The sequence below is a fragment of the Simochromis diagramma genome, unplaced genomic scaffold (genome assembly GCF_900408965.1).
Source record: "Simochromis diagramma unplaced genomic scaffold, fSimDia1.1 OVJJ01000590.1, whole genome shotgun sequence".
Taxonomy (NCBI): Eukaryota; Metazoa; Chordata; class Actinopteri; order Cichliformes; family Cichlidae; genus Simochromis; species Simochromis diagramma.
Genome location: NW_024387057.1, coordinates 198,261 through 223,544, shown reverse-complemented (window position 1 = coordinate 223,544; position 25,284 = coordinate 198,261). Strand labels below are relative to the sequence as shown.

The 25,284-nt window shown below is 40.9% G+C and overlaps 1 protein-coding gene across 1 annotated transcript; it reads right to left on the bottom strand.

Moving 5' to 3' along the window:
* Positions 1 to 5,809: 5,809 nt before the first annotated feature.
* On the bottom strand, positions 5,810 to 22,544 carry mmp14a (matrix metallopeptidase 14a (membrane-inserted)). The gene is made up of 10 exons (XM_040045044.1): positions 22,106 to 22,544; positions 12,495 to 12,643; positions 12,161 to 12,283; positions 11,674 to 11,981; positions 11,365 to 11,526; positions 10,160 to 10,299; positions 9,577 to 9,715; positions 9,295 to 9,445; positions 7,832 to 7,947; positions 5,810 to 7,661 (listed from the first exon to the last, which is right to left on the bottom strand). The coding sequence occupies exons 1-10, from the start codon at positions 22,187 to 22,189 to the stop codon at positions 7,363 to 7,365; spliced, it is 1,671 nt and encodes a 556-aa protein (XP_039900978.1). The 5' UTR covers positions 22,190 to 22,544; the 3' UTR covers positions 5,810 to 7,362.
* Positions 22,545 to 25,284: the final 2,740 nt, after the last annotated feature.

Genomic DNA, 25,284 nt, shown 5'->3' with positions numbered 1-25,284 from the left:
AAAAATGTCTGCTACACAAAATGTGGCCTTGTTTCACTGTTGTGAATTCTTATTTAATAGGTTTAATTGTGAACTGCTGGTGAGATTTTCTGCTGTAGTGTTTGAAGTTTTGGATTTCTGCTTTTAATTTCCTGATTATTCTACAGTGAGTCCTTGTTTTATTACTCAGTCTCTGTTTACTTTATGGCTGTTTTTGTCATGGGCTTTGCTCTATGTGTTTACTGATGTTTTGGTGTTAGGGTCAGTAACCGTAGTCATCATTTCTGTCTCAGTCTGTCTATGGATCAACCCTTTGTTTTCTTTATCCTGTGTTATATCTGCGCCTCCTTTGGTTTTTCCCTGTCTTACTTTGAAGGGCTGTTTTCTTTGGTGTCCTGGGTCAGTTTTGCTTCCTGTCTGTCCCATCCTGATTGCCTGATTTATGTTGCTCGTTGCTAACTGTTGGGGTGGCTGTAGCTCAGCTGGCAGAGCAGGTCAGCCACTAATCAGAAGGTCGGTGGTTCGATCCCAGGCTGCCTCCTGACTGCATGCCAAATATCCTTGGGTACTAACCCCATGTTTGCCTACTGGTGGTGGTCAGAGAGCCCGGTGGCGCCAGTGTCCAGCAGCCTCGCCTCTGTCAGTGAGCCCCAGGGCAGCTGTGGCTACAATGTAGCTTGCCTTCGCCAATGTGTGGGTGAATGACTGAATGTAGTGTGAAGCGCTTTGGGGTCCTTAGGGACTAGAAAAGCGCTATACAAATGCAGGCCATTTACCACCTGTGTTCAATCTTCTGCGCAAATGGCTCTATCTTTCCATTCTCAGATTTTTCTTTCATTTGGTCGGTCCTTCCAGTTTAGTTAGTCCTTGTTCTTGCTTTGTCTCCATACCTTGGATTTCCCCCCCTCTCCTATGTTTTTGGACTTCTTTTTGGCCTTTGGTTTCCTTTAAGGTCTGTTTTACCTCCGTAGACTTGGGTTTCAACCATTAAAGCTTACATTTGTTCATGACCTTTGCCACTTGTGTCCTGTGTTTGGGCCCTTCCAATCTAATAATCATAATAAATTAAAGGTTACCATTTATTCTTCAGATCTACCCCCCCTCCTCCAACACAATTGACTTTTTTATAACCCATAACCAGTCAAACATCTCTTGACTTTAATGGGGTTTAAATAGTTGGCTATTCAACCTTTTAAGACAATTTTTCTGAAGATCATTACTTGCTCAGCACACGCCAGTAACGTCCTAGATTTTCTATGTAATAACATGGTTTTATTTTTTAACCATGCCAACAAGTATATATAAAAAAATAAACAATCCAATTAAAGGAAGTTTGTTCCCATGCTACAGTATTGTTTGACCTGTTTGTGGTGTTGACCGCTATGATGCATGTTGACTTAAATGCTTGTTGACTGAAAACAAGGCAGTGCTGTCGTACACTGTTATAGGTGCAAAAATGCAAACAAAGAGTCATTTTAGCCCTCAGCTGGCTGGTTGCTAGGCAACACGCTAACATTGTTTTTTGTAATGTGTAATTTGGCTTTTGCAGACAAAACTGAGACTGTCATCAAGTTAAAATCACAGAATGCATTCATGAGACGTTGTAGTTGCATGAAAGCAAAAAGGAAAAAAAAGGTAATTTTAGCCCACTGGTAGGTAGTTGCTAAACAACATGATGAACTCATAATGTCTGATATAGATAAGGACCTTGAGGGGCCTAGGAGGTACCTGTGTGCCACTTTTAGCAGCTCAACTCTTAATCGTGTAGGAGGAGTTTGCGGACAAAGAAACAAACAGACATATATGCATATGTTTTATAGCAAGATAAATGAAAAATCAAAATGCAGCTGCTTTAGTTAACAGAAGCAAGTTAACTTGCTTCTGTTATTGCATCTGTATAAGACACATTAGAAACTTTAGGATAAGTGCACGGGTAACTGAAGCCTAATGTTTTGTCTGCTGGAACAGGAAGCATTCCCACACAGCATCTACAAATCCTTCACTGTTCGAACAGAGCAGCAGCTGGATAAGTCGACAGAGTGCGGGAGAGAAGTCCACTGAGACAAATGGAAACAGCAGGTGACAGAGAGTTTAGCCAGAGGAGGAGGAAAAAGGTCGAGCAGATGTGCAGAGAAAAAAAGTGGAAACTGAGGGGTTAGTCAGGTTACTTCTGTCAGGTTTACTCCTGAAAGTGAAGCAGAGGGTCTCATTCAGTAACACACAACCTTTGCATGACAACAGGTTAGTTAATGAATTTGAGAAGAGTAGAAACAGAGAACCAGTATGTGTGAAAAACTACACACACCTCATGATTCAGTTTCTTGTAGATCCACCAATAACAGCGATGACTTAAAAACTTAAAGTTTTTTGTGTCTCTCACATCACAGTGGAAGAATTTTGATCCAGTTACAGTTTACAGTGTTGCTTCTGTTCATTGAAATTTGCAGTCATTTATGCAGAGCTCTCTTAAACTCCCACCTCAGGATTTCAATCAAGCTGCGGTTTGAACTTTAATCGGGCCATCGCAACACTTTCATTCTTTCTTTTTTCAGCCATTCTCTTGTTAATATGCCACTGTGCTTGGGATCCCTGTGATCACTGACCCAGTTTGGGCAAATATGGCCTCATGTTCGACTCTTTGCAAACAGAGAAGTTTGTGGTTGACTCAGTGACTGCAAGGTGGCCAGGTCCCACGGCTCCATCATGCCTCTACCACTGCGCTGACAGTTGGTATGAGGTGTTTGTGCTGATATAGCATTTTAAAGAGGGTATACTTTCCTTTTACCGCGACTGTAGGTACCACATTTATGCAGAAATGTACTTCAGGGTGGGCCGCTACTCTGTAACGTCCCTGCTGAATGTGCATTGCTCTCTATCAAACTTTACCCCCACCTCTCTCATTTTGCTCTTTTTGTTTAGAGTTTTGTTTACAGAACATTTAACAGATTAAAGACCCAAATTTCCCCTCCTGATATGCTGGCGTGCAAAACTGAGGTTTATAATCACGAGTTTGCATGAAACCTGAGCCCAGAGTGTTGCTGCATAAATGCTGGATGTGTAAATAAACGATTTTTTCTCTAACAAGTTTACAACATGCAGTGATTTGTCAGTGTTGTGATGACAGCTTCTTTCTCCAGAAAACAATGACCCCAAAAGAGAAGAAATGCAGCTTTAAGAAGCCAACGATAGCTCGCCTTAACAAGGAAGTGGTGCATTACATGGACTATATTGCTCTTTTTACTTTCTTTTGTTTTCCTTAAAAACAACATTAAGCTAGTTATCAAATTACAATCTAAAATAGATAAGGCCTGAACAAAATCTGCATTCATAAAGAACAAAATGCACAAACAGGGCCGCAGATAGAAGTGCTGAAAACTAAAAGTAAAACAGGCGAGGTCAGAGTCGCTTAAATATTCTCCTTAAGTTTGTGGTTAATCCATCATTATTGTTATTTACCATTTGCTGTTGTGTGGATGTGAAGAGTTAAACCAGAGAGGAAAAAAAGGGTAAGGGGGGGAGGAAGAAAGAGCAAAAACAGACCAGAGATACTTGTGGTAAGAAGAGGAGGGGTGGTTCGAGTCTGCAGCCTCATAAAAAGAACAATTTTGCAGCGGGTGAGGAAATAAGAGGAATTAAGGGACGGGGAGGAGGCTGCTTGCAAAAAAAAAAAGTTTTTGGAGAGGAACTTGCAAAGGGAATCATATCCCCAAACCTATGAGATAATTTCTGGCCATCCCTTCCCTCTTCTCAGCTGACTTACTCGCTTCTTTTTCTTGTTTTTCTTTCTGTAAAACTGTTTTTATTTGTGTGTTTAATAGCATGTTTTAAGAGAAAATGTTACCTTTAAATGTGAACACACACACACACACACACAAAGAGGTGCAGCATCCACACACACGCATGTGCAGGCTGCAGCCGATGTTTCAAGAATACCAGATGCTCGGCTGGAAAGCATTTCTCTGAAAAATGTGACCGTTCCATCATTTTTTCCAGCTCGTTCCTCGACACATGACTGCCGGCTCCGGGTCCAAATCAACCAGCGGTGTAACTGTATCCAGACGGCTCCTCTGCAGCCCTCCAGCAGCTGCACCAGGCTCTCCTGCAGCAGGCTCAAACCTGGTGAAAGCCCTTTATCAATTCAAACGTGACACGTGACCTTTGACACATATCTCTCTCTGTCTTTTCTCTTTTTTCCCCATCTTTGTTTTCGTGCCGCTCTGCTTATTAACCCTTTCTCCTCTGAAGGCCCAGCACCGCGCTGTTTTCTCTGCTTCTGAAGGTTGCAGAGAACACTTACTGTAGATCGAGGTGCTCACGGCTAGAGCTTATATGGATACTTACAACAGATTTTAGATGGTTGTGCACAACGGAAATCAGACAGCTTTTTTCACTTTCTCTAAGGCTGTGCATGAAAACACAGAAACACTGCAGTAAGAGTGTAATCACCTCAGTTCAGTTCTGATGACTGTTTTTATCCCACACAAGAGCATATAATGAAACAAAACACAAAAAACCCTCCTGAATGGAAAAAAAAGGAGGAGAAAACCACAGATGTTGATCTGGAGACAGCAGAAGTTGAAACTGAAGGCAGCAGGAATGATGTAACCCTCCCAAACAACCAGTTTTGTCTATAAGAAAGACAAATTTAGTAGGAGACATGGCAGTGAAATAATATGGCATCAGCTGGCACACATTTTGATTGCTGTTGTCAAACCTTGTTTACTGACGTACCTCTAAAGCCGGGCCAGATGGCCAGGGTGTCAAACTCCCTTTGCAAAGGGGGCCAAATAGAGTTCAGCTCGATCTTAACTAATGTCTTATAACCTATAAAAACAGAGTGGTCCCCTTTCATTCAGTGTAAAATGTAACTATGAATTTAATCAATGCCATGTTTTTAGAAAAAGAATTCGCAATATCAGTAATATGTCACTGAGAGTGTCGCATTGGGCTTACGCTTTGAGTAATGCCCTTTTTTGTGAAACCAACTTATAGTAAAATAAATAAATGTTATTCAATAAAAAACAATAAAAAACACAAGGTTCCATTTTCTGTCATTTAAGAGTTTATTTAGTTTACTTTGGTATATTATGGCAGGTCATGCGTCTCGTTGTCAGTTAAATATTCAGTATTTTCACGTTTTCCAAAGCCTTCCCATGGGCTTGATTATACTGTGGGTGAAGCATTTTCTAGCACTGTGGTCATATGTTTGACACACCTGACTTCACCAAGCCCACCTGGTGATGCTCAGATGTGGACTTACCATCAGTGATCACATTCAGCTACCACTAAATGAAGCAGATCTCATTCATCTGGTGTGACAAGCCAACAATGTCTCTTGTTTAACTGCACTGTAGGCCTGAAATTTCAACCTCTGACGCTGATCATTTACATCTTTTCATTCATAATTTTCACCAGATTCTTAAACTGTAAACTAGCATCTGCTGAGCTTATTAGTTTAACCGTACTGTTTGCTAACAATTTCATCTCTTTAATGCAACAGATCATTTTTTGTCATTAACTTCCTTTATTTATATCTTGACCGTTTCTGCTACTAAATCACATCTCTGACTAACTTCACAGCTCAGATGTCTTCAGATCCACTCAGTGCTTCAGTTTTTGACCCTACTTTACCTACAAAAGTGTCCTCTGGGTTACATTTACCTTTTACTCGAATGGCTAGTAGCTACACACTTGGCATTTACTGTAAACTTTCATTTTTCCGGTATCACTATTAAGACTGTGTATAAGTGTGGCGTGCAGAATGGGGAAAATGTAGAAAAGAGTTTAATTCCACTCGATCAGATGAAATATAAACGTGAACAGGCAGGGAAAAAAGTATTTGTTCAATTTTATTGATAAAATCATCATTATAAATATAATTACCATTATCATTGTTATGAATTAAATCAATTTATCTTTAGATTTGACTGGTGTAAAAAAAAAAAAAATCAAGCACCATTCGCATTAATAAATAGAGTTGCTTGTGCCAACATCTGGGTTATTTTGGGTATTACAATAAAAAAATATCCCATATCTCACATTCACCCCCCTGATCTGAACTAATTCTTCTCACACTGGATGTAAACTGGGATTCATTTCCATCATTGTCACGTTATGCCTCTGTCCAGCAGGACTCCAAATGACAATGCGCAAAAACAAAGAAAACCAAAAGTATTCAAACTTTTCCAAGAGAACAATAATAACAATAATCATACTTATAATAACAAGAATTTCCATGAAAACAATCATAATTAAAAATTGCACCATGTTGTAGCTCTGCTCGTATTTAACATTACTGTACTTCAAAAAAAAAAAAAAAAAAGAGATAAAGCATCACATTTAAAAACATAATCTTTACCATCTGACTGCTTGCACTGAGTTTGGTTTGCAAGTTTGAGTGTAAGACAAAATCCTTCGTGTTCATGTTTCGGTTTTTAGACTCGGTGTGAAGCCTGAATTACAAACCCACGTGTGTGCATGTTTAAGCCTGCATCAATCAAAGCTAACACTGTGCACAAGAAATGTGCTTTTACATAGAGAGCCACTACATACAGTTACAGGGAATACCGACTGCATCAAGTACCTTTCATTAACAAATAGGAACATTCACCCCCATAAACACCAATTTTAGATTTAAAAAAGCTCAGTTATTGTAAACGTTGCAAAACAGAATTAGTACTTTGTGTCATTTGTGTTAGAAAATATTGAAATCTTGGATTTATTCTCAGTGCTGTGGATGCTTTAAATCACTATTATGTACTGAGGTCATAGTTCCCTTGTAGCCTTGTTATTGGTTAAAAAAGAAAAGAAAAAAACGAAACACTGATTTAAGAGGAAAATGTCATGTTGAAACTTTAAATCGCCCCCCTCAAAAAAGTCCCAACACTGTTACCAGAGACAAATTTCTTGGTAAAAGTCAAACAGAAACACAGTTTTCAGAATTATAAGTGAGTCAGACAGCAGTTCAGGTGGAGTCGTCCAGTTAAGGGTAAGGATGGGATGAGATGGGGGACAGAGGGGAGAGGTGGGAGGTTAAGCTGCTGATGAGGATGAGTCTTTGTATATCTCCCTCCTCTGTGTGAGACTGCGGGTATTTTCTTAATCTCTCAACACACAACAGTACACGTAAATAGTTAACATACAAATATACATTTTCCTGATTTCAGTTTCAAGGGCCTTTATTGTTTTGTTTTCCCCTTTTTATGGCACTTACAAACCACCCAAAAAAACTTTAAAAAATGTCCCCCTCCTGTCTCTCATTTCTTCAGGTTTTTCTCCAGTTTCTCTCTTCTTCTTCTTCCTCTCGATTTCCATCCTCGCTCGGCCCTCGCTCCGTCTCTTTCTGTCCCTCTGCGGCAGTCTGTCAGCTACCTGCTGCTCTGTCTACACCTTGTCCAGCAGGGATCTCTTGCAGTAGAGGAGGCGTCGGGGCGTGCCGTACTTCCTGAAGAACAAAAGCGCTCCCAGGGTGATCACAACCAGCACCAGAAGGAGGACGGGGATCACCACGGCCAGGGGATTGGCCCAGCTCTCCGAATCCGACTCTTTGCGACCCTTCTTGGGGTCCTCGTTCTCGCAGCCCATCCAGTCTTTGAGCACGGACTTGGGGTAGCCGGACTCCACCTTCAAGTACTGGTTGTTAAACTTCCAGTACTTGTTGGCTTTGTAGAAATAGGTGTAAGCTGTGGAAACAGGGTCCGAAATGGTCACAGAAATTCTTTAAGTGTCAACAATGGCGCTGCAATCTAATAATTTTCATTCTTAAACTAATTCTGAGACTATTGTTGTTTCAGAAATCTAACGAGTGCATCTGAGATCTCAAAAAGAAAGCAGCAGATTAAAAAACCCTTACATCCATCTTCACTCATGATGGTTGCTTTGACGTTATCTGGTGCACCGGTCCACTTGCTGATGGGCTTCGGGTAATCTTTGTCCACTCTGCGAGTCTTCTCGTTGAAACGGTAATATCTGCAAATGACGGAAACATTAAAGACAAGAAAGAAACGGCCTCGGGTGGGCACTTCTAGCAACAGAGGCAGAGCAGAGGACTCAAACTCGAAATCATATTATAGGCAGTAGTCCTACATCGGGCTTTAAAGGGTTGCTCCATCTCTTTACAAGTGGGATTTTTTTTTAAAATATGGCCTCAAGACGTGCAGATTGGTGGCCAATCAAAGGAAAAACTTGAGCCCTCGAGGCAATGACGAAACATGTGTGGTTCTTCCAGGATTTCAAAAGCCCCGTCCACGAGGCACGAATGATTACTCACTGGTTTGAGCGAAAATATGACAGTGCTGTGAATCATATGTTAACGCCTTTTAAGCATCTCGACCCAGTTAAACATGTGTGGAAGATTTTGGACTGGCATATAAAAACAGTGCTCACCATCAAATACAGGGAGTATCTTTAGAGAGGACTGTGCTCCATCCCTGCAGCAGAGTTCAGGGGACTCAGAGGTCAACGCTTTGCTGTTCACACAGACGTCAGCGGCCCAACACATTACTGAGATGCTTCATGGTGACTTTTTTCCCCCTTTAATTAGTATACTGTTTGTATTTTATCATAAAACCAATGTTAGGTCTGGAATTTGATCTTTTAAGATGTCTCGGAGCTTTGATGCAAGTCAGCCCTCACATATTTCCTCTATGTTGTTATTAAAAAACAAAACCTACAGTTACTGCTGGGGTAAAAATCAATTCTCATGCCCATCTGCAACTGTGTGTATGTTAGACAGCATGAGAGTAGCAGTGCTTATTTTTAACAAGTTCACAGATGAGCTCGCAAAGTGTTTATGCCCACAATCCTTTAACTTACATGTTTGAAACATGTTACATGTTCAACGTAGATCCTTTAACTGGAATACATGTAAGTGTGTTACAAAAGCACAAGGTAAAACGTAAAATTTTACTGAAGCTGGTTAAATTACACTTCCTTGATAGCTATACATTAAGGTATATTTTCCTTAATGATTGATTATTTTAATAAATAAAACTTTGATTTGACATATTTCTGTTGGATTTTACTTAAAGTGATTCATGTTTATGAAAGCAAATCATTTTTTTAAGTGTACAAATACTGTTTTATGGGGCTTCACAGTAAAACCCATTTCATGAGGATATAACAAGAATTAAAAGTATAAAACGATTTTTTTAATCAATCTAACACCTAACATTACATGCAGATTTGAAAAGAGGTTTGGTATGATATAAAAAGTTACAAATACCTTAACAGATAAGGTTGCATATATTGTGAGAAAGGTTTCTTCTCATTTAGGAAACAAAGTAAAACAAACGGGGAATAAAAAGGAAAACTCACTGAGAGTCTTTGAAGAAGTACGTCTGTCCTGTTGGCGTGTAGAAGAGAGCGGCGTCGATCTTATCTTCGGGCACACCGGCTCCCAGTTCCTTCAGGCTCTTTGGAGAGTCCTTGTCCATGGTGGACTCACTGAAAACCCAGTATCTGCTACCTGGAAGTTAAAAAAGAACAAAGATTGAAAACAGACCATTTCGGTCAGATTAGAGTGTAGAACACATGCAACAGCTGCAGCGACGCAGTCATCATAAATCTGATTCTTCACTGATCCCATATGGAACCTACCCTTGAAGAAGACAAATTTTCCATCATCTCTCTCGTAAGCGGCATTGATGTTTGATGGTAGGCCTTTCCAGAAGTGGCTTATGAGCATCGGGTAGCCAGGCAGCACCTTGTGGTTGCGCAGACGCCAAAACCACTTGTCCTGAAAAGATACACGGGAACCGATCGACCCATTAAACAACCAAATCATTAATAATTAAAACTTCTGAGATTTCCCAAATGTACCACTGAACGACATAAGAACTGTAGTTATGCCCTTTTGCACATCGTCTACAGCGAAAATAACAAAGATTTACAGTTTAAAGTAAACTTATAAGAGCTATTTCTTATATTGTGTAACTTTGTGATGTAGTGTATTATTTAATTTAGTTTACATAGTTACTATTATTACATTTTGTAACCTTAGGGATAAATAAAATATTCTAATTCCGATTCCTCTACAAGCTGTAGTCAAGATTCCCAATATTTCTAACATCGATTAAAACGTTGATTTTTCAGAGTTAGCCCTGATTGTGCATTTTTATCTGCTGGGTTATGTTATTGAAAACACAGCACTGCCCCAACTCAAAGAAACCGTCTTTTGTACCTTAAATACAAACTTTTCCCCTCTGAGGACAGCGATGGTGTCAAAGTGTCCATCACAGACGTCAGGGCCGTGGTCTGGCTTGTCGGGATTGGAGGGTTTAGTGGGACGAGGAGGAGGAGGAGGAACCCCAGACTTTGATCCTATGATCAGAGAGAGAAGTGAAACATGCTTAATTTGCAGGACCGCAAAAAAAAAAAATTAAATCTATTTTTAATTATGCTTAGAACTTCTTTTTGCTTTGCTACATATTGCAGTATTTAAAATGATGATTTATTGCACTTACTCAATATTCGTCTTAAATTTAACTAAAAAAAGAACAATGCTGACACAGTGAAAGAAGGTTTTGTTATTTGGACATATTTTTTCAAGGACATTGTTTTAATTGTTAGTTTTTACTTGTTAGCGTCGTATTGTGTAGATAATTCAGGGGGAGAGCCACGCAGTCTCGTAATCTTTGAGTTCAGGTGTTGCCAGTCCCATCGGCACAGGTGTATACAAACAGCCCATATAGTCTACTTTACAAATTTTTATAAATGAATGGGTTTTTCTAAAGAGCTCAATGAATTTGAGAATGGTGCTGTAGCAGGATGCTACTTTTACAACAAGTTAGTTTGTGAAGTTTCTTCACTCCTAGATATTCCACCATCAGCTGTAAGTGGTTTTATTGCAAAGTGGAAGTTTCATGAATCACAGCAATGAATCCACAAAGTGGAAGACCACATGAAGTCACAGAACGGGCTCAGTGAAAAACACCCTGCAGACTCCATAAGTGCAGAGTTCAGGGCTCCTCTGGCATTAACATCAGCACACCAACTGTGCACTGGGAGCTTCATGGCATGATTTTTCCATGGTTCAGCAGCTCCCGTAGGTGCAACGTGTAGGCGGCCCAATTATTTGTCCATAAAGGGTAGTTTATGGATTAAGCTTGCTAGCATTAGCTAATTAAGAAGAACTCTAACTTTACATATAAATATGGTACCTTTTGCCTCTAAAAGCAGATTTTAAAAACTCCAGTTTACAAAACAGACAAGTGATGTCAAGATAACTGTTTACTTTTTACTTATAGGCCATGGGACCGATGGGGTTTCTTTGTAAAAAAGTGACCCAGTAGCCTCAAAGAGGGGAGTCTCATAAAGTATTAGTGTCACCAAAAAAGTTGGTTCATTAATAAATAAATGCCTGCTTCTTCTACTAAACCAACGCACCATAAATTGCCTGGATTCCTCTGCGGTCATCATCAGGGAGCTGGAAGTTTTCGGTGTCAAACCATTGATAGAAGGGGGCCATGATGGCAGCGGGGTCGTTGGAGTGCTCTAGACCCAGAGCGTGACCAAGCTCGTGGACAGCGACCAGGAAAACATCGTTACCTTCAAAGAGAAGATCAGAATGTTGCCAAAAGCTCTGTTCAAAGTCCTGAAACTATCGTTTTCATGATTTCAAACAATCTGCAATACACAAAGTTTGTCTTGTCCTCTTCTTCTCAACCTTTCACCCACTTCTCTTCTTTCTCTTACCTCCCTGATCGACTGTCCCAGTGGTCCAAGGTTCAGCAAGGTCAAAGTGCGTGTCCCCACCAATGGCTGGACCGGGGAAGTAAGCGTGAGCTAGGAAACCGCCCTCGCCGTCGAACGGTGTGCTGTCGCCGTGGAATCCCTCTGCAAAGGAGAGCATGATGTCTGCGTACTTATCAGGTGAGCCTCTGATCTGACTGAAGGGGATCTCTCTGAAGGTGAGCGGGATGGCGCTCTCCCACACCTTGAAGGCCTTTCGAATGGCGTCGAACGTGGCGCGTTGGCCCACTTTAGGGGTATAGTTCTCTATGCTGGAGAAGCAAAGAGAAATGAATTTGCTTACATCAATAATAACAATTTGTGATTAGCATTAGTCACTGTGTTTTCTTGAGCTAGAACCCAGTACACTTCATATTTCCAGAATAAATCAGATTCTATATGCAAGTTGTAAAGTAAAACCAAATCACTGAATAGTGTGGCGAATTCTGACCTGAAGGTCACCTCAGACTTGTCCCACTTCAGACCCTGCACAGCATATCTCTTTCTCCTCAGGTTGCTCTTCAGCACTGGTCCAAACTTGTCAGGAACGCCACATCGCGGCCGTTTCATCGCCCTGGAAACACAAAGGTAACACTTTCAGTTTTAATCCAGAAAGTATGTGGACTCCTCTGAAGAACTTGTGGTTATTAAGTCTTTAATAATGGCAGTTTTAGCTTCTCACACAGCCACTTCTATCCAAAAGTGTATAAAGAATGTGACAGTCCGCTATTCACCTGTAATAATCTGAGGCCAAGCTGTTATCTTTAATGTAAACCAGGACTCACTCTATTGTGTTGGTGTCTATGGAGCCAGTGACGGTCAGTCCGTAAAAACTCTGCATGGCGGATATCGCTTTACTGATGGTGTCTGGTGAGCGGATGGCCTGGGCTCTCACATCACCTGGAGGCAGGTAGCCATACTGCTGCAGCCAAGCCTGATGGAGAGACAGAGAGAAATAAATGTTGAATAAGACCTTTAATGCACAAATCATTTTCTGACTAGCTGGACTAAGCTAAACAATGATGCTTTACTGAAAAGAAGAACTGTCTTGTATGTATTTAGTTTTAGAAATTCAGTACTATTAACATGAGCATTTTCATTCAAAGTGGTGTAATTTTGGCATCAAGAAACACGTAACGTTTAGGTACAAATGAGACATGTCAGTTATGGAAGTTGCCCATAGTTTGCATGGAAGATATTAACTTGCAGACAACTGTAAAAAGTGTAAACTGGAAACAAAGACAATAAAAGTTGTATCTTTTCAAATTTGTTCAGTGGTAAAATACTGGTACTGGTTTGCAAGTAGTTGGCAAGTGTTTGCAGACAACTCAGCATCTTTGATACAAATGGCAAATGTGGCAGTCACACCCAGCGACATCTAGCAACTATTCCCCAACTACGGAGGGAAAACACGTTTCCCTCGTGACCACGTGTTGCTGTGGGGGTTGGCGACTGCTAGTTTTTTGGCCTAAGTGACAGAGACCTTGATTGGTAATTTACTTTGTGATTTTTCAGTCACACAAATGCATGTTTTTCACATTTTTTGATGAAATAAGTAACTGAAACATAAAGAAAACACAAATTGTAAAACAGACAATAAGATGGATTAACATATTTCTATAATGTAAGAAAGTTTGTGGGCACGCTGCTTTAGAAACACCAAAACATCCTTTATTACTGCAGTATTTTCATCTATGAAGAAAAGTCACACTCCCACTATGCGTAAACATTAGAAATCTACTGATGCATGAGTGTAGAGTAAGTGCTGAGTGTGCTCGAATAGGCATGCTCACAAAAAGGAAAACTTCAAGCTTGTAAAAAAAATTAATTTATTTGCTAAAATAATATTGTTGCTATAGGAGACTTTTATTTTCTATTGGGCATATAATTGCTGTTGAAATCTTTCTGTTTTACTTTCTCTCTGAGTTAATCAGACGGGCCAAAAACAACAGTAAAACCACCTGAAAACATCAAAAAACATCTTAGTCAACAGAAAAGAAGGGACTGGCCTCCCGTATGAGCCTGTGGGTGTTTGTCTACTTCAAGTCAACTTTCAGAGCTTGTTTGGACCTGCTTCTCTTAGTTCAGCTGTACATCACACATTATATGGCAGATAATGGGTGTGTGTGGGTGTATGAGTGGGTTTTTGTGTGCCATGCTGTCTTGCTTAACCTCCCTCTTCAGCAGCCAACACACGCTGAGGTAACTCAGCATGCTAAATTTATTGTCTTTTCTTCATGTGACTGTGACATTACCCAGTTTATGGTTTCTTTAAAGCTAACATCAAACCCTCAAATGTCCCCTTGATTTCTGCTGGACTTGTAACGGGAAACTTTGTTGTGGGGTCATAAGGAGGCATGAGAGAGGAATTGAAAGCCAAATAAAACACTGATGTCATCTTTGTCACAATGACCCAGAACTCTGTCTAGACGATCGCTGCCAAATACAGCTGTCATGAGGCTGGAAAAAAAAACACCTTCGGGAACATTTGGGCTCCACAAAGCTTTAACTTTAAGATCCCTTTGCCACTGTCTGTGTCTATTGTCCTCCTCGCTGTCTGCCTATCTGTGCTCTTGCCAACCGAAACCACCACTGTTTATCTTTACACACTAAAGGTCGGTCTTTTCTTTCCACTGCCTGCTGCTGGTGGTCAAAAACTGGGCCACTGTAATGGAGAAGTTTGACAATGGGGGAAAGGGGAGAAAAGTCAGATGCCACTTTCGATGGCACTCCTACTTGCGAGGAGATAAAAAAGTCAAAGAGCTAATAGGTAGTAGCTGACAGTAAGTAGTTGTTTACCCATTTGTAGATAGAAGCTAAACTAACTAAAAAGCTGAGCTGAGCAACCTTTACACTGGTTTAAGGTACTTCTTGAACGCTGCCTTGAATTTAGATGTAAATGAATGTTAATAAATTAACATGGTACATAGGTTGCCTGCTCAACCAGGTGAGCTAAAGGTTCACAGCCATGTATAGCACACACGATATGGTAGACAGTGGGTGTGTTTGTTTGTATGAGTGGGTTTGTGCCACAAAAGATAGATGTATTAATCCTTTTATGGCAGTAATCTGTGCTTCTCGCTTTCTAAAAACTCCTCTGCGTAGATCTCTGCACGACACGGAAACAACGTCAACATCCGTCCGTCCACATTTTAGTCTATGCCATCATGGACCACAAACTATTTTGATCAGGGAAATGAGGTCAAGGTTTTAACCATGTTTGGCTATAAATAGACAGTCTAATATGCATAATTTGAGTCAACATATAAAGGTCAAAGTGTCTAACAAATGGTTGAAACAGCTAGCTAAACAAATAGCTAAATTGTTAACCAATACAGAAAGTGCTAAAACTGCTCTCAAGTACCCTGGCGCATTTAAAACTGTATGGTTAAATAAATAAAAATGCTAATAAACATACTTGACCTTATGAATAAAAAATGAATTTTAACTAAAAACAAATTGCAATTGCAAGCTAAAAATATGACAATAGAAAACAAAATCGCTAACAAGGATAAACGGTTGAAATAGCTAGCTAAAAAAAATCTGGATAAGCAGTTTAAAGTTGTCACTATACATAGCGGATGTTGTTTTATCACTATGTTCTGTTAATACTGTGATGACAGCAAACATCACAGCTGGTGTTGATAAAAGGTTCTTAAGTCAGTTTCGTGACATTTTAAAAAGGCTGTAGCTTTACATTTGACTATCAGATACTGGAGTTGTAGCTAACTCATCATCTCCTGACTCCCTTGTTGAAGCTAAATGCATCTTCAAGTGTGTGTTTCCAATTATGTATGTGCACACACAGAGTTAAAACAAATTTTTATCCCCACCACAAATTAAGCCAGTGGAATTACCCCAAATTCTTTCGTTAGCGTCATCTAAACCTCAGATATCTCTCTTGTTCCACCATATGTCCTGGTTTTCTCTTCAAGCCTGCCTCCAGCAAGTGAAGGGCAAACCATGGATGGAAAAGGAGCAACTGGGCAACAACTGGGCCATCCACAGCCTGTGCACACACAGCTACTGTTAGTCATGTGGTGGGCAGAGAGGCCAGAGAACAAGGTTCACTTATGTTAACCCGCAGAGAGACGACTTATCCCCCTTCTCCCTATCTTTGCATATTCAGTCGGATTATTTAAACATCTAGTAAATGTATTTTATCCTCTGACTCTCTAACACTAACCAACCAAATTTACTTTCTCTGCCTCTCCACTAAATACGACTAGTGTGCCCTGTGGCTCCAGTGCGGTGAAGCGTCTGCTTCTATAAAAACACTCTCTGCTCCACTGCATGAAAGTCTCTCCCACACTGTGAGGACCTCCACTTCTCTCCTCTAGTCCCAAACTACTCCACACACCGCCACCACCTCCGGTCGGAGCGCCAGGTATCCCAGCATGTACCTCGCCTCTGTGGAACTCCCTTACAGCCACCATCAAAGCTTCTATTTATTAAGATTTGTACATGGCTGGTATTGTTGACCTGTGGGTAGCCAATTACCTGGCTACACAGCCATGTGTGGTCAAAGTACTGCTGCTGGTGGTTGGTAAACACACCTTTGAGCCTGTGTAGTGACGTGTGGTCTGAACATATAATGCACAGAAACACAACTGATGCAACGTAGTGGAAAAGTTGGCAAAGCTGCACGATGTAGCTCCACTCTGTCGCTTTATCGATAATTAATCATAGATTGATTCAGTTGCCTAAAATGCAGTTGTTCCAGCTCCCATGGTGTTTTTGCTCTTCTTCTGTGTCATTTACATATCTGCTGGGCTTAGACTGATGAGGAAAACATTTCACTTTGGGGTCTGGCAGAACTGACGTGACATTTTTCACTATTTTTTTCTCCATTAAAGAGAGAGGACAAAGTATCCCAACAAATATGGTTGTGATAAGAAGCCAAATACTGAACCGCAGACAGATGGATGTTGATGTTGTTTCTCAGTACAACAGATCAACGGGTCAGACTGTTTCTTAAAAAGAGAAAAATGCAGATCAAATGATGGCAAAGTAGGAATTAAATGCATTTGTCGTCGTTTTTAAACAACGAGAAATAATGGGGTTAGTACACAGGCAAGTAAATAGAATCAAGAACACGTTTAAGGCGCTTAGGAGTTTGTTTATCTGAAATGATTTAATGGTACAATTAGCTCAGTAAGTCTAGGCCCAAAAAAGTGAAGGTATCAGTTTGACTCATTATTCTTAATTTTTTAAAAGAAAACTTTTCCTATTTTCTATATTCCAAGTGTCCAGGTGAACTATTTTTCAACCATTACTAGATTATGACTTGGTTATTCAGCACTGAAATGTTTGCTGGGGCATTGGTGGCGTCTGGTCACAGAAGAGTTGAAGAAAAACGCAGAAAGAACAAACTGCAACGTTTAAGTTTGAATCTGGATCATTGGCTTTGGCAGATGTTCTTTCAATGATATCCTGTAATTCCAACAATCTGCAGATTAAAGATAGAATTAAAATGCTCAGCAGCAGTTTTACCCTTCACTGTAAATTAGATGGCAACGTATTAAGCTCGACGCAAGTCCCTGAAATTGAGGAAACATACTTTTAAAGCTCATAGCTGCTTTTTCTTCTTCAGAAACTCTCGAGTGCTGTTGGGAGTGTGTTTTTGATCGTTATCCTGCTGGAATATTCTTTTTCTGCCAAGCTTGTGGAGCCTGGCAGTCACCTTTTGCACTCATGCAGCCCCGTATCCCAGCACCTTAAACTCCCTGCTCCCTGCTCTTTATATGCACATTTCCGTATAAACAGTTTTGGCACCAACTAAAGAAGTTTTTGCTTTGATCATTGTTAAAATCAGGCTTCATTTCCTCACGTCATAAAATACACTTTTGTTCATCGAAAGGCCAGAAGTACGAGAAAAATGCCCAGACTTCTGTGAACCAAGGTATTACAGACTGATTGCCTGGACGTTCTGCAGACCAATCGGGCTTCCAGACGCCCATTTTAAAGCAGAAAAAACCCCCTGATTGTGAGGACGGAGCTATCTTGGCGTCATCTTATCAAAGGAGACTATTCATCGGGCTTCTTTTCACAATCTTTAGAAAAGTCTCACAGTTTTGTACCCAAAAGCACGCAAGGTTATTTTTCTGGGATGCAGCACACAGAGATGGACCTATGTGATATCCTTTGCAATGCCTGAGCTGTCACAGCAACTCATCCCATTCCCTTTCCATTGGAAACATCTGTGCTGAGACAGGATGCTCTTATCTTTCAGAGCTCAAACTGCAAATACTGGCACTGTGGCTATCGCCTGGTCACCACTGCTGCTTTTTTTTGTTGGTCAGAAATCTTCTTCCTTTATATTTTCCCGCTTTTTTGAAGCCAAAAATCAGATTTTTTTTTTGTCATTTCTTTGTAAAGTCTTCCCCACATGGAGCCAAAATGCTGCCACGCAGACACAGCAGCACACTGGAACTCAAAGGTGCGGTAAGTTTTGCTTCTGTGATCACAGATTCTCTTACTCATTCTACTTTTAGGCCTATATTCTTCAATTTAAATACCATTACTCACAACAGGAACTTTTCCACTTATCAACACAAGATCTCTATTATGTCTGAACGTAGAGTTGCCCATCACAGGCCATGTGGGTGCACTCTCATGAGACTGGAGGTGCGCACACATACGTAAACCCAACCACAACTTCCTCAAGATGTCATGAACTAGAGTTAAGAAAAAAATTCCAGGAGCATTTATAGTTCTTGTGGTCAAAAACAAAGCGATGAAGACACTTCCTCTTCAGAGGAAGAAGCATCATATGGGATTTTTTTTTTCTATTTGTGCAATAAAAAAAAATAGACAACAATAACAAGAAGGACAATGGTGTGAGTTTCACGGACATATTTAACCATTTATAAAGAGCAGTTCTCTCTTAAACGATGCTAAATCACGCTCCTCTGTCCACTGCACTGCTGCTAAAACACTAAACGCTGCCTCTTTGACTTTTATTGATGAAGACTAAATTTTCCTGTCTTTAAAATCTCAGCAGGAATGAGCGAAGAAAACAGACTGACCAGAGCAATGAGGGCAGCAGAAGATGATTTAAAGTGCAGAGTTACTTACATTAAAGAGGGAAAGGTAAAAGCATTAAGGACAGAGAGTGGGCACAGACACACAGAGAGAGAGAGGTTAGGAGTATGGTTGAATTTAAAGTTGAGGGACTGAGTCAGTTGTTCCTCTCGCCGTGTGCCAACGGAAAAAACTGAGAATTCTGCTCATGAGCGGCTGAACCTCTCATTGCTTCACTTCTTGGCGTCTCTGACCCAGTTAGCACTCATACCAGCGCCGTGCAAAGTTTTGTCTGCTTTCATGTGTCTTCCTGGTCAAACAGGTCATAAAATGCACTCACCGGAGGTTTTGGTTATGGTGAAACACTATTATACTGATGCTCGACAGCTTTATAGAAATATTTACTGAACTGTCTCTACACTCTGCACCACAGCACAGTTCTACTAAAGTTCTCTTTCTTATTTTCATGAGGGAACATATTAGACTGTTTATTGGATTTTTGTTACAACTATAGTTAATATTTGCACTGTGTGGACAAAAGTATTGGGAGACACCTCTGAATCTTTACATTCAGGTGTATTAAATCAAACATCTAGCCACACAGTCTGCTTTTGCAATAATCTGTGGAAGAATGAATCGTTCTGAGTCCGAGTGTGGCGTTGTAACGGGATGCCACCTTTGCAACAAGTCAGCTTTTGAAACTTCTTCTCTCCAAGATATTCAACAGACGCTGATTATCAATGAATTATTGCAAAGTGGAAGCATTTAGGAACCACAACAACTCACAGTGCGTAAAAGTCACAGGCACTCTGCTTACTCAGTAACTGCAGAGCTCCAAAGCTCCTCTGGCATTAACATCAGCACATAGACTGTGCACCAGGAGCTTCATGGCCGAAGCTGCAGCTCCTGCAGGTGTAACGTGTAGGCGTTTAATTTAATGTAAAAATGAAGGTTTTGTTCCAAAGCATTCGTAAAACGGCTGTTTAAAAATCGTTAATATGTCAAATAGTACTGCACATCTGGCCTTCAATCAGCTGTACACCTGAGACCAAAACCAGTAAGAGTGCAGTTTTAAACTGCATCTATTTTAAGTTAAAAATAGCTTAAATTGAAGCCTCCATTAGTGTCACAGTTAACTATTTTCTCTTTGATGTCCATATTCTTAGCCCGGTCAGCACAGATAGCCCCTCAGCTCTCTCTTGAAGTCCATCAGTTTCTCATTAGGCCTGGTGCAGCTGATTATTTTGACATCTCTTAGGTGACAGCTGCGGCCTGTCAAAGCAGCACGCAGCAGATCTCGAGCAAGGGCTTCCCTTTGATGCTACATCAACAGCGGCTCCAGTCAAGATAAAGGGAATTGAACCCATATGTGTTTTGACCAGATCTGTACAAGCCCGCTGCTAGGATCATAAGACATGCGTCTCCAGATGGCAACAGGAAATCTCCAGATTTTTTTTTTTTTAAAGTCAAGAATGGAGAGATCCTGTTTAAGAGTCTGTTGTTTTCATTGCTGCCCACTTCCTCTGCTCACGGCGTCTAACTAAGCATTTTATTTAAGTCAAGAATCCATAGAGAAGGCAGAAAAAAGGGGGAGAATGAAAACAGATGGTGGAAGGAAAACTGGGTACTTCAGAAGAAGTGATTTAATTTTCAGAGCATAGGGGGAAGTCTTACTTCTCTGTTAGCCGGGCTTCTCTTTTCACTCAGCTTGGATAAATTGGGATTAGTTTGTCAGAGCGACGTTAACAAGTTGAGCAACACTGATAAACCACAAAATTCCCGTAAACTCAGTATGAGTTACTCTCCCCCCCCCCCCCCCCCCCCCCCCCAAAAAAAAAGGATCTTCAGCCACTTCAAGTAAACACTGATGTCACTCACTTGTTATTTTGTCTTTGCTGCTCTGGTTTTTCCACACTTGTTATTTTGTCTTTTGCATCTCATATCTTTCCAGCAGCAGTTTATTCTACTTTCTCCACACAGATGAGTCTCCTGTTTGATCACAGGTTTCATATACAGATCTTAGGTGATGTAATCCTCAACCTATAATTAAAACTTATCCTTCTTCTCCATCAGAGCTGACTGTTGTGTCTGACAGTAAAACTGTGTGCACAGCCTCCATCGCCAGACGTGACAGCCGCAATTCACCCGATCGTGTTTCTTTTTGCACTGAGGGTTATTGATACATCGCTACGTTGGTGTTTTCTAGCTGTGAGAGGCGACGCTGAAGTACACAGCCGTGTTTTCTCACTTTGTTTACAGACATTCATCACCGTGTTCGCCACGGGACAGCAGCCTGCGGCGTCTTATAAACTGTCTGACTTTGAGTTATCCACCTTGTCTGGCTTGACTCACACGCCAGCAACTTGTGGTCAGTGACTAAGGTCCTCCTTCGTGCTTCTCGTCTCCGCACAGAGCTGCAAAACACTCTCGTAAATTGAAATGACTTCTTTTGCACAATTGGGATGACTCAAATTTCACATTAAAATCTTTAAATGGTGCATCCTGTCCGTTATAGGAAGTGGATGGTAGACTGCAGCGTGCCTGAATGTCACGGGACATTGCACCATAAATGGTCACATAAATGTACTTTTGACCGATGATGTTATGGTAAACTGGAACTTTTAGTAGGTATGTTGTGCATAAATGGACTGAGACTACAACCACCCGCGGTGCTTGAACTCAATTATTTTGGAGATCTGATGGCAGAATAAGTTCTTCAGAAGAAAGCTGCACTCTTCCTTAGTATTTCCAGGCTGCTGACACCTCTGTGCATCATGTCCGGCCTCACCAGCTTCCCATCTGTGCTGCCTGTGCAGGCAAATGAAAACCATTAACCCCCTCCCCCTTAGTACCACCACAGTACCCCCCCCCCCCCTTTTTTTTTTCCCCAGAACAAAGCAGCTCAGCTGAGATTTCCACATTGTACACAGCCACTGCACGGCTGGGTCTCTGCCACTTACTGCTGAAAACTTTTGACTCATGGCTTCTTTCCCCCTGGATGGAAAAATAAAGGTTGGGAAGTTCTTGGAAAAAAATGTCAGTCTGTTTGAAGAGGAGAAAATAAACATGAACTGTGGCGGCTTTTAGTGGAAAAAAACAACTAAAATTTATAAAGTTATAGGGAGTAAAGGTCACTGGAGTGTCACAGTAATAGATTACTATACAGTTATTAGTAATACGTTCTTTAAGTACATGGAAACCTCAACTCTTCAAAAAAAGTGAGCAAACACAGACAGAGTTTCACGAGTATTGTGGGAGGAAAACACACCTGAAAATGCAGACACGCTGCAGCTCGTATTGCACATGCAGAAATGAACGTGTAGCCTCTATAAATGTGCACTGCATAAAGTAAATGCACCTCCAATTCACTTACCTCGGCTTTTAGTACGTCTGCGATGACGGAGGTAAGACCGAAGCACCAGAGACCGCAGGCCAGGGCGAGGACCCGGAGTATCATTGTGATATCTGGAGATTATCTCGGAGATTTCAGGAAGCTTTCACTCTACACAAATCCGTCCTGAATAGGGAGGACAAAACAAACTCCAAAACAAAATCGACTGATGCTACTCCGCGTTGTAAAACGTGGCACAAAAACTTTGTCGTATCCGCATGGACACTTTGAGGGCAGTCAGCAACTTTTACGCACAGAAACGATCGCAGCAGAGTCGGAGCCGAAACAACAACAAAAAACAAAAGCAAAAGGCTGAAATAGGGAAAGAGAGATGCTGCAACCTAAAGCCTCGCAGTCTGACTCCCTTTCCCCTATAGCAGGACTACCTGTGGCGTGTGTGGACGTGGAGAGAGTGAGCAACAGAGAAGGGAAGAGGGGGGGGGGCTCATTTTCTTCAAGGTCCTCCTCCAGTAAAAAAACGTCACGCTTCGCAAGGAAGTTCAATTACTACACTACTACACTTTTATTTATTTATTTGTAAATAAAAGCTCCAACTGAAAACACTGAGGTCGCACTCCTGATGCATTTTCAGTATCAGTATGAAGCAGAAATGTTAATTTCTGTATTTGGAAGCTGAAGATTTGGGCACCGGCTGAAGTTAACATGTGCAGAAATGTCTGTCAATGTCCCGAGTGAACACAAGGACAGCATGGGTTTAAGGAGAAGAGTTAGGCCACGTTTCACGTTGTGTTTAAATGCGCATGCCTCACCCATTAACATTTAGCTGATTAAGATTACCACCTAAAAGTCCCTGCAAGTTCAAAATAGGTAAAAAACAAAAAAAGGCTACACATGCAATGATTTTAAGGTCTCTTTTACATTTAGACTGTTACTGAGTGTGACTGAAGGCAAGATAGTCAGGCAACATTTCCTTCAGATAAGTTAGAAGGACTGGGAGCAACACTTGAGACTTTTTTTTCTCCCTCTCATAACTCGCATAGTTTCCAAACATTTTGAGGAGAGAAAAAAAAAGTCTTAATATTGGACCTCCTCCTTTTTTCTTTGTGCTCCTCTGTGCCAGACAAGAGGAGAAAATGCTGTGCTCCTACTCACTGAGAGTGGGCTTGTGTGCTGTGGGGTTTTAGTTTCACAGCAGTGGTTGTATGATCTCATAATTCACAATACTTAAAAAGACTGTTTAAAACAAAATTGCCAGTTTATGATTTTGTTGAGCGTGATGAATGCATGTGTCCTGTATGTTGTTCGGGGCCCTGTGTCCTCATTAAATCTCCAGCTGTGGGTGAAACTGTGCAAAACAATGTTTCAAACTTGATGCAAGAAAATTTTTAAACTAGCTCTGTCCTGTGAATGAAGTTGTCAAGCTTACGCTCTACGCATAAACTGTTATGCTTTAGAGAAGATTGGAAATCACTGCAGCCGTGCAACAACAGAGTTAAAAGTTAAAAAGTTAAAATAGAGTGAAGTGAGTCAGTTGAGTGGAGTGAAGAAAAAGAACAGGACTCTGAGGGATTAAAGACAGCGTGTTTATTTCCAGTGAAGCAAATAACAAGACTGACAATAGAAGGAAAGTAAGTTGGTGGGTCCAGGACTCTAGTGCGAACAAGCCCACAGATGAATCCATCAGAGGAAAACTCTCAGTAACTCACTCAGACACAGCTGGGATTCCTGTGCAGAAATGAGATACAGGTGAGGAGAAGACAAAAAGCAGAGCGTGTGAAAAGTACTGAAGAAGGAGCCAACTTCACTTCACTGTTTCCAGTTCAACTATCAGGCATCGACTGAAAGATCTCCTCAGTCTTAAATAGCAGACAGCACTTACCGACAAGTGAGTTCATTATCTCCAGGTATGCTGGAAAGGCAGGAGAAAGTAACCCGCCCTGCAAGAGAAGGTGTGTTTAACTCACACACACACACACACACACACCACACACACGCACGCACACACACACACACACACACACACACGCACACACACACACACACACACACACGCACGCACACACAAGTTAACCATGTGAGGTCTAAACCATCATTGGTGACAACCCTGACACGAGCTCCAAACCCTAACCAGACTGTTTTTTGGGGGAAAAGTAAATATTCCGATTTCTGTTTTCTTCACTGTCTGATTGCCAGATCTTGGGACAACAACTTAAAAAAACAAAATGACATGTTATAATTGCTCATGGTCACTCCTGATGATGACTTAGACCTCACAGGCCTAAAATCTAACATCTGCAGGGAGACACGTCATTCGGGTTTTCTTTGATCGGATATGATTTGGCACAAATGGACTTCATTTGTGCCAAATCATATTTTCATCTCTATTCACCATAAACACCACAGACTTCTACAACTCTGCCGAATGCTTTCTAAAAAAGTTTTCTGATAACTCAGCAATTGTTGGCCTCATCACTGATGGGGACTGCAGGGAGTACAGAAAACTGACCGAGGACTTTGTTGACTAGCACCAACAGAACCTCTTCCAGATCAATAATGGGAAAACCAAGGAGCTGGTGGTGGACTTCTACAGCTGCAGACATCTTCCACATACACCAGCAAACATCCAGAGAATGGACATTGAGATCTTGGACTGATATACGTATCTGGGTTTTCACCTGACTGATAAACTGGACTGGACTAACAACTCAAAGGTCATTTACAGGAAAGGTCAGAGCAGGCAGTATCTGCTATGGAGAACGAGGTCTTCTGGAGTGCAGGGATGAGATCTTATCTCATCTTATCTTATCTTATCTTATCTTATCTTATCTTAATTACTCAATCAATCAACTTTCTTTCTCCTTTCATTTAAATTCAGTTGTGAAACACGCTTCCACTGGACATAAGACTCGTGGACAGACTCATGTTGATACCTTTAAAAAGGAACTTAAGACCCACTTGTTCAGGCTTGCCTTTATCTAGTTTTATCTATTCATCCTATTTTAATAATTGTATTTTATTCTGTATTGTATAAATAAACTTTTCTCACTGCCCTGTTTCTTCTAGCATCACTGGTGAAGTTTGACAGCAGAATAAAGTTCATTCAAATCAGACTCCATTTTTATGAATTAAACCTGGTGTTGGATATTTGTGACAGCTGATACTGACACCTTGTGTTAACAAATGCACATTTCACCTTTTAA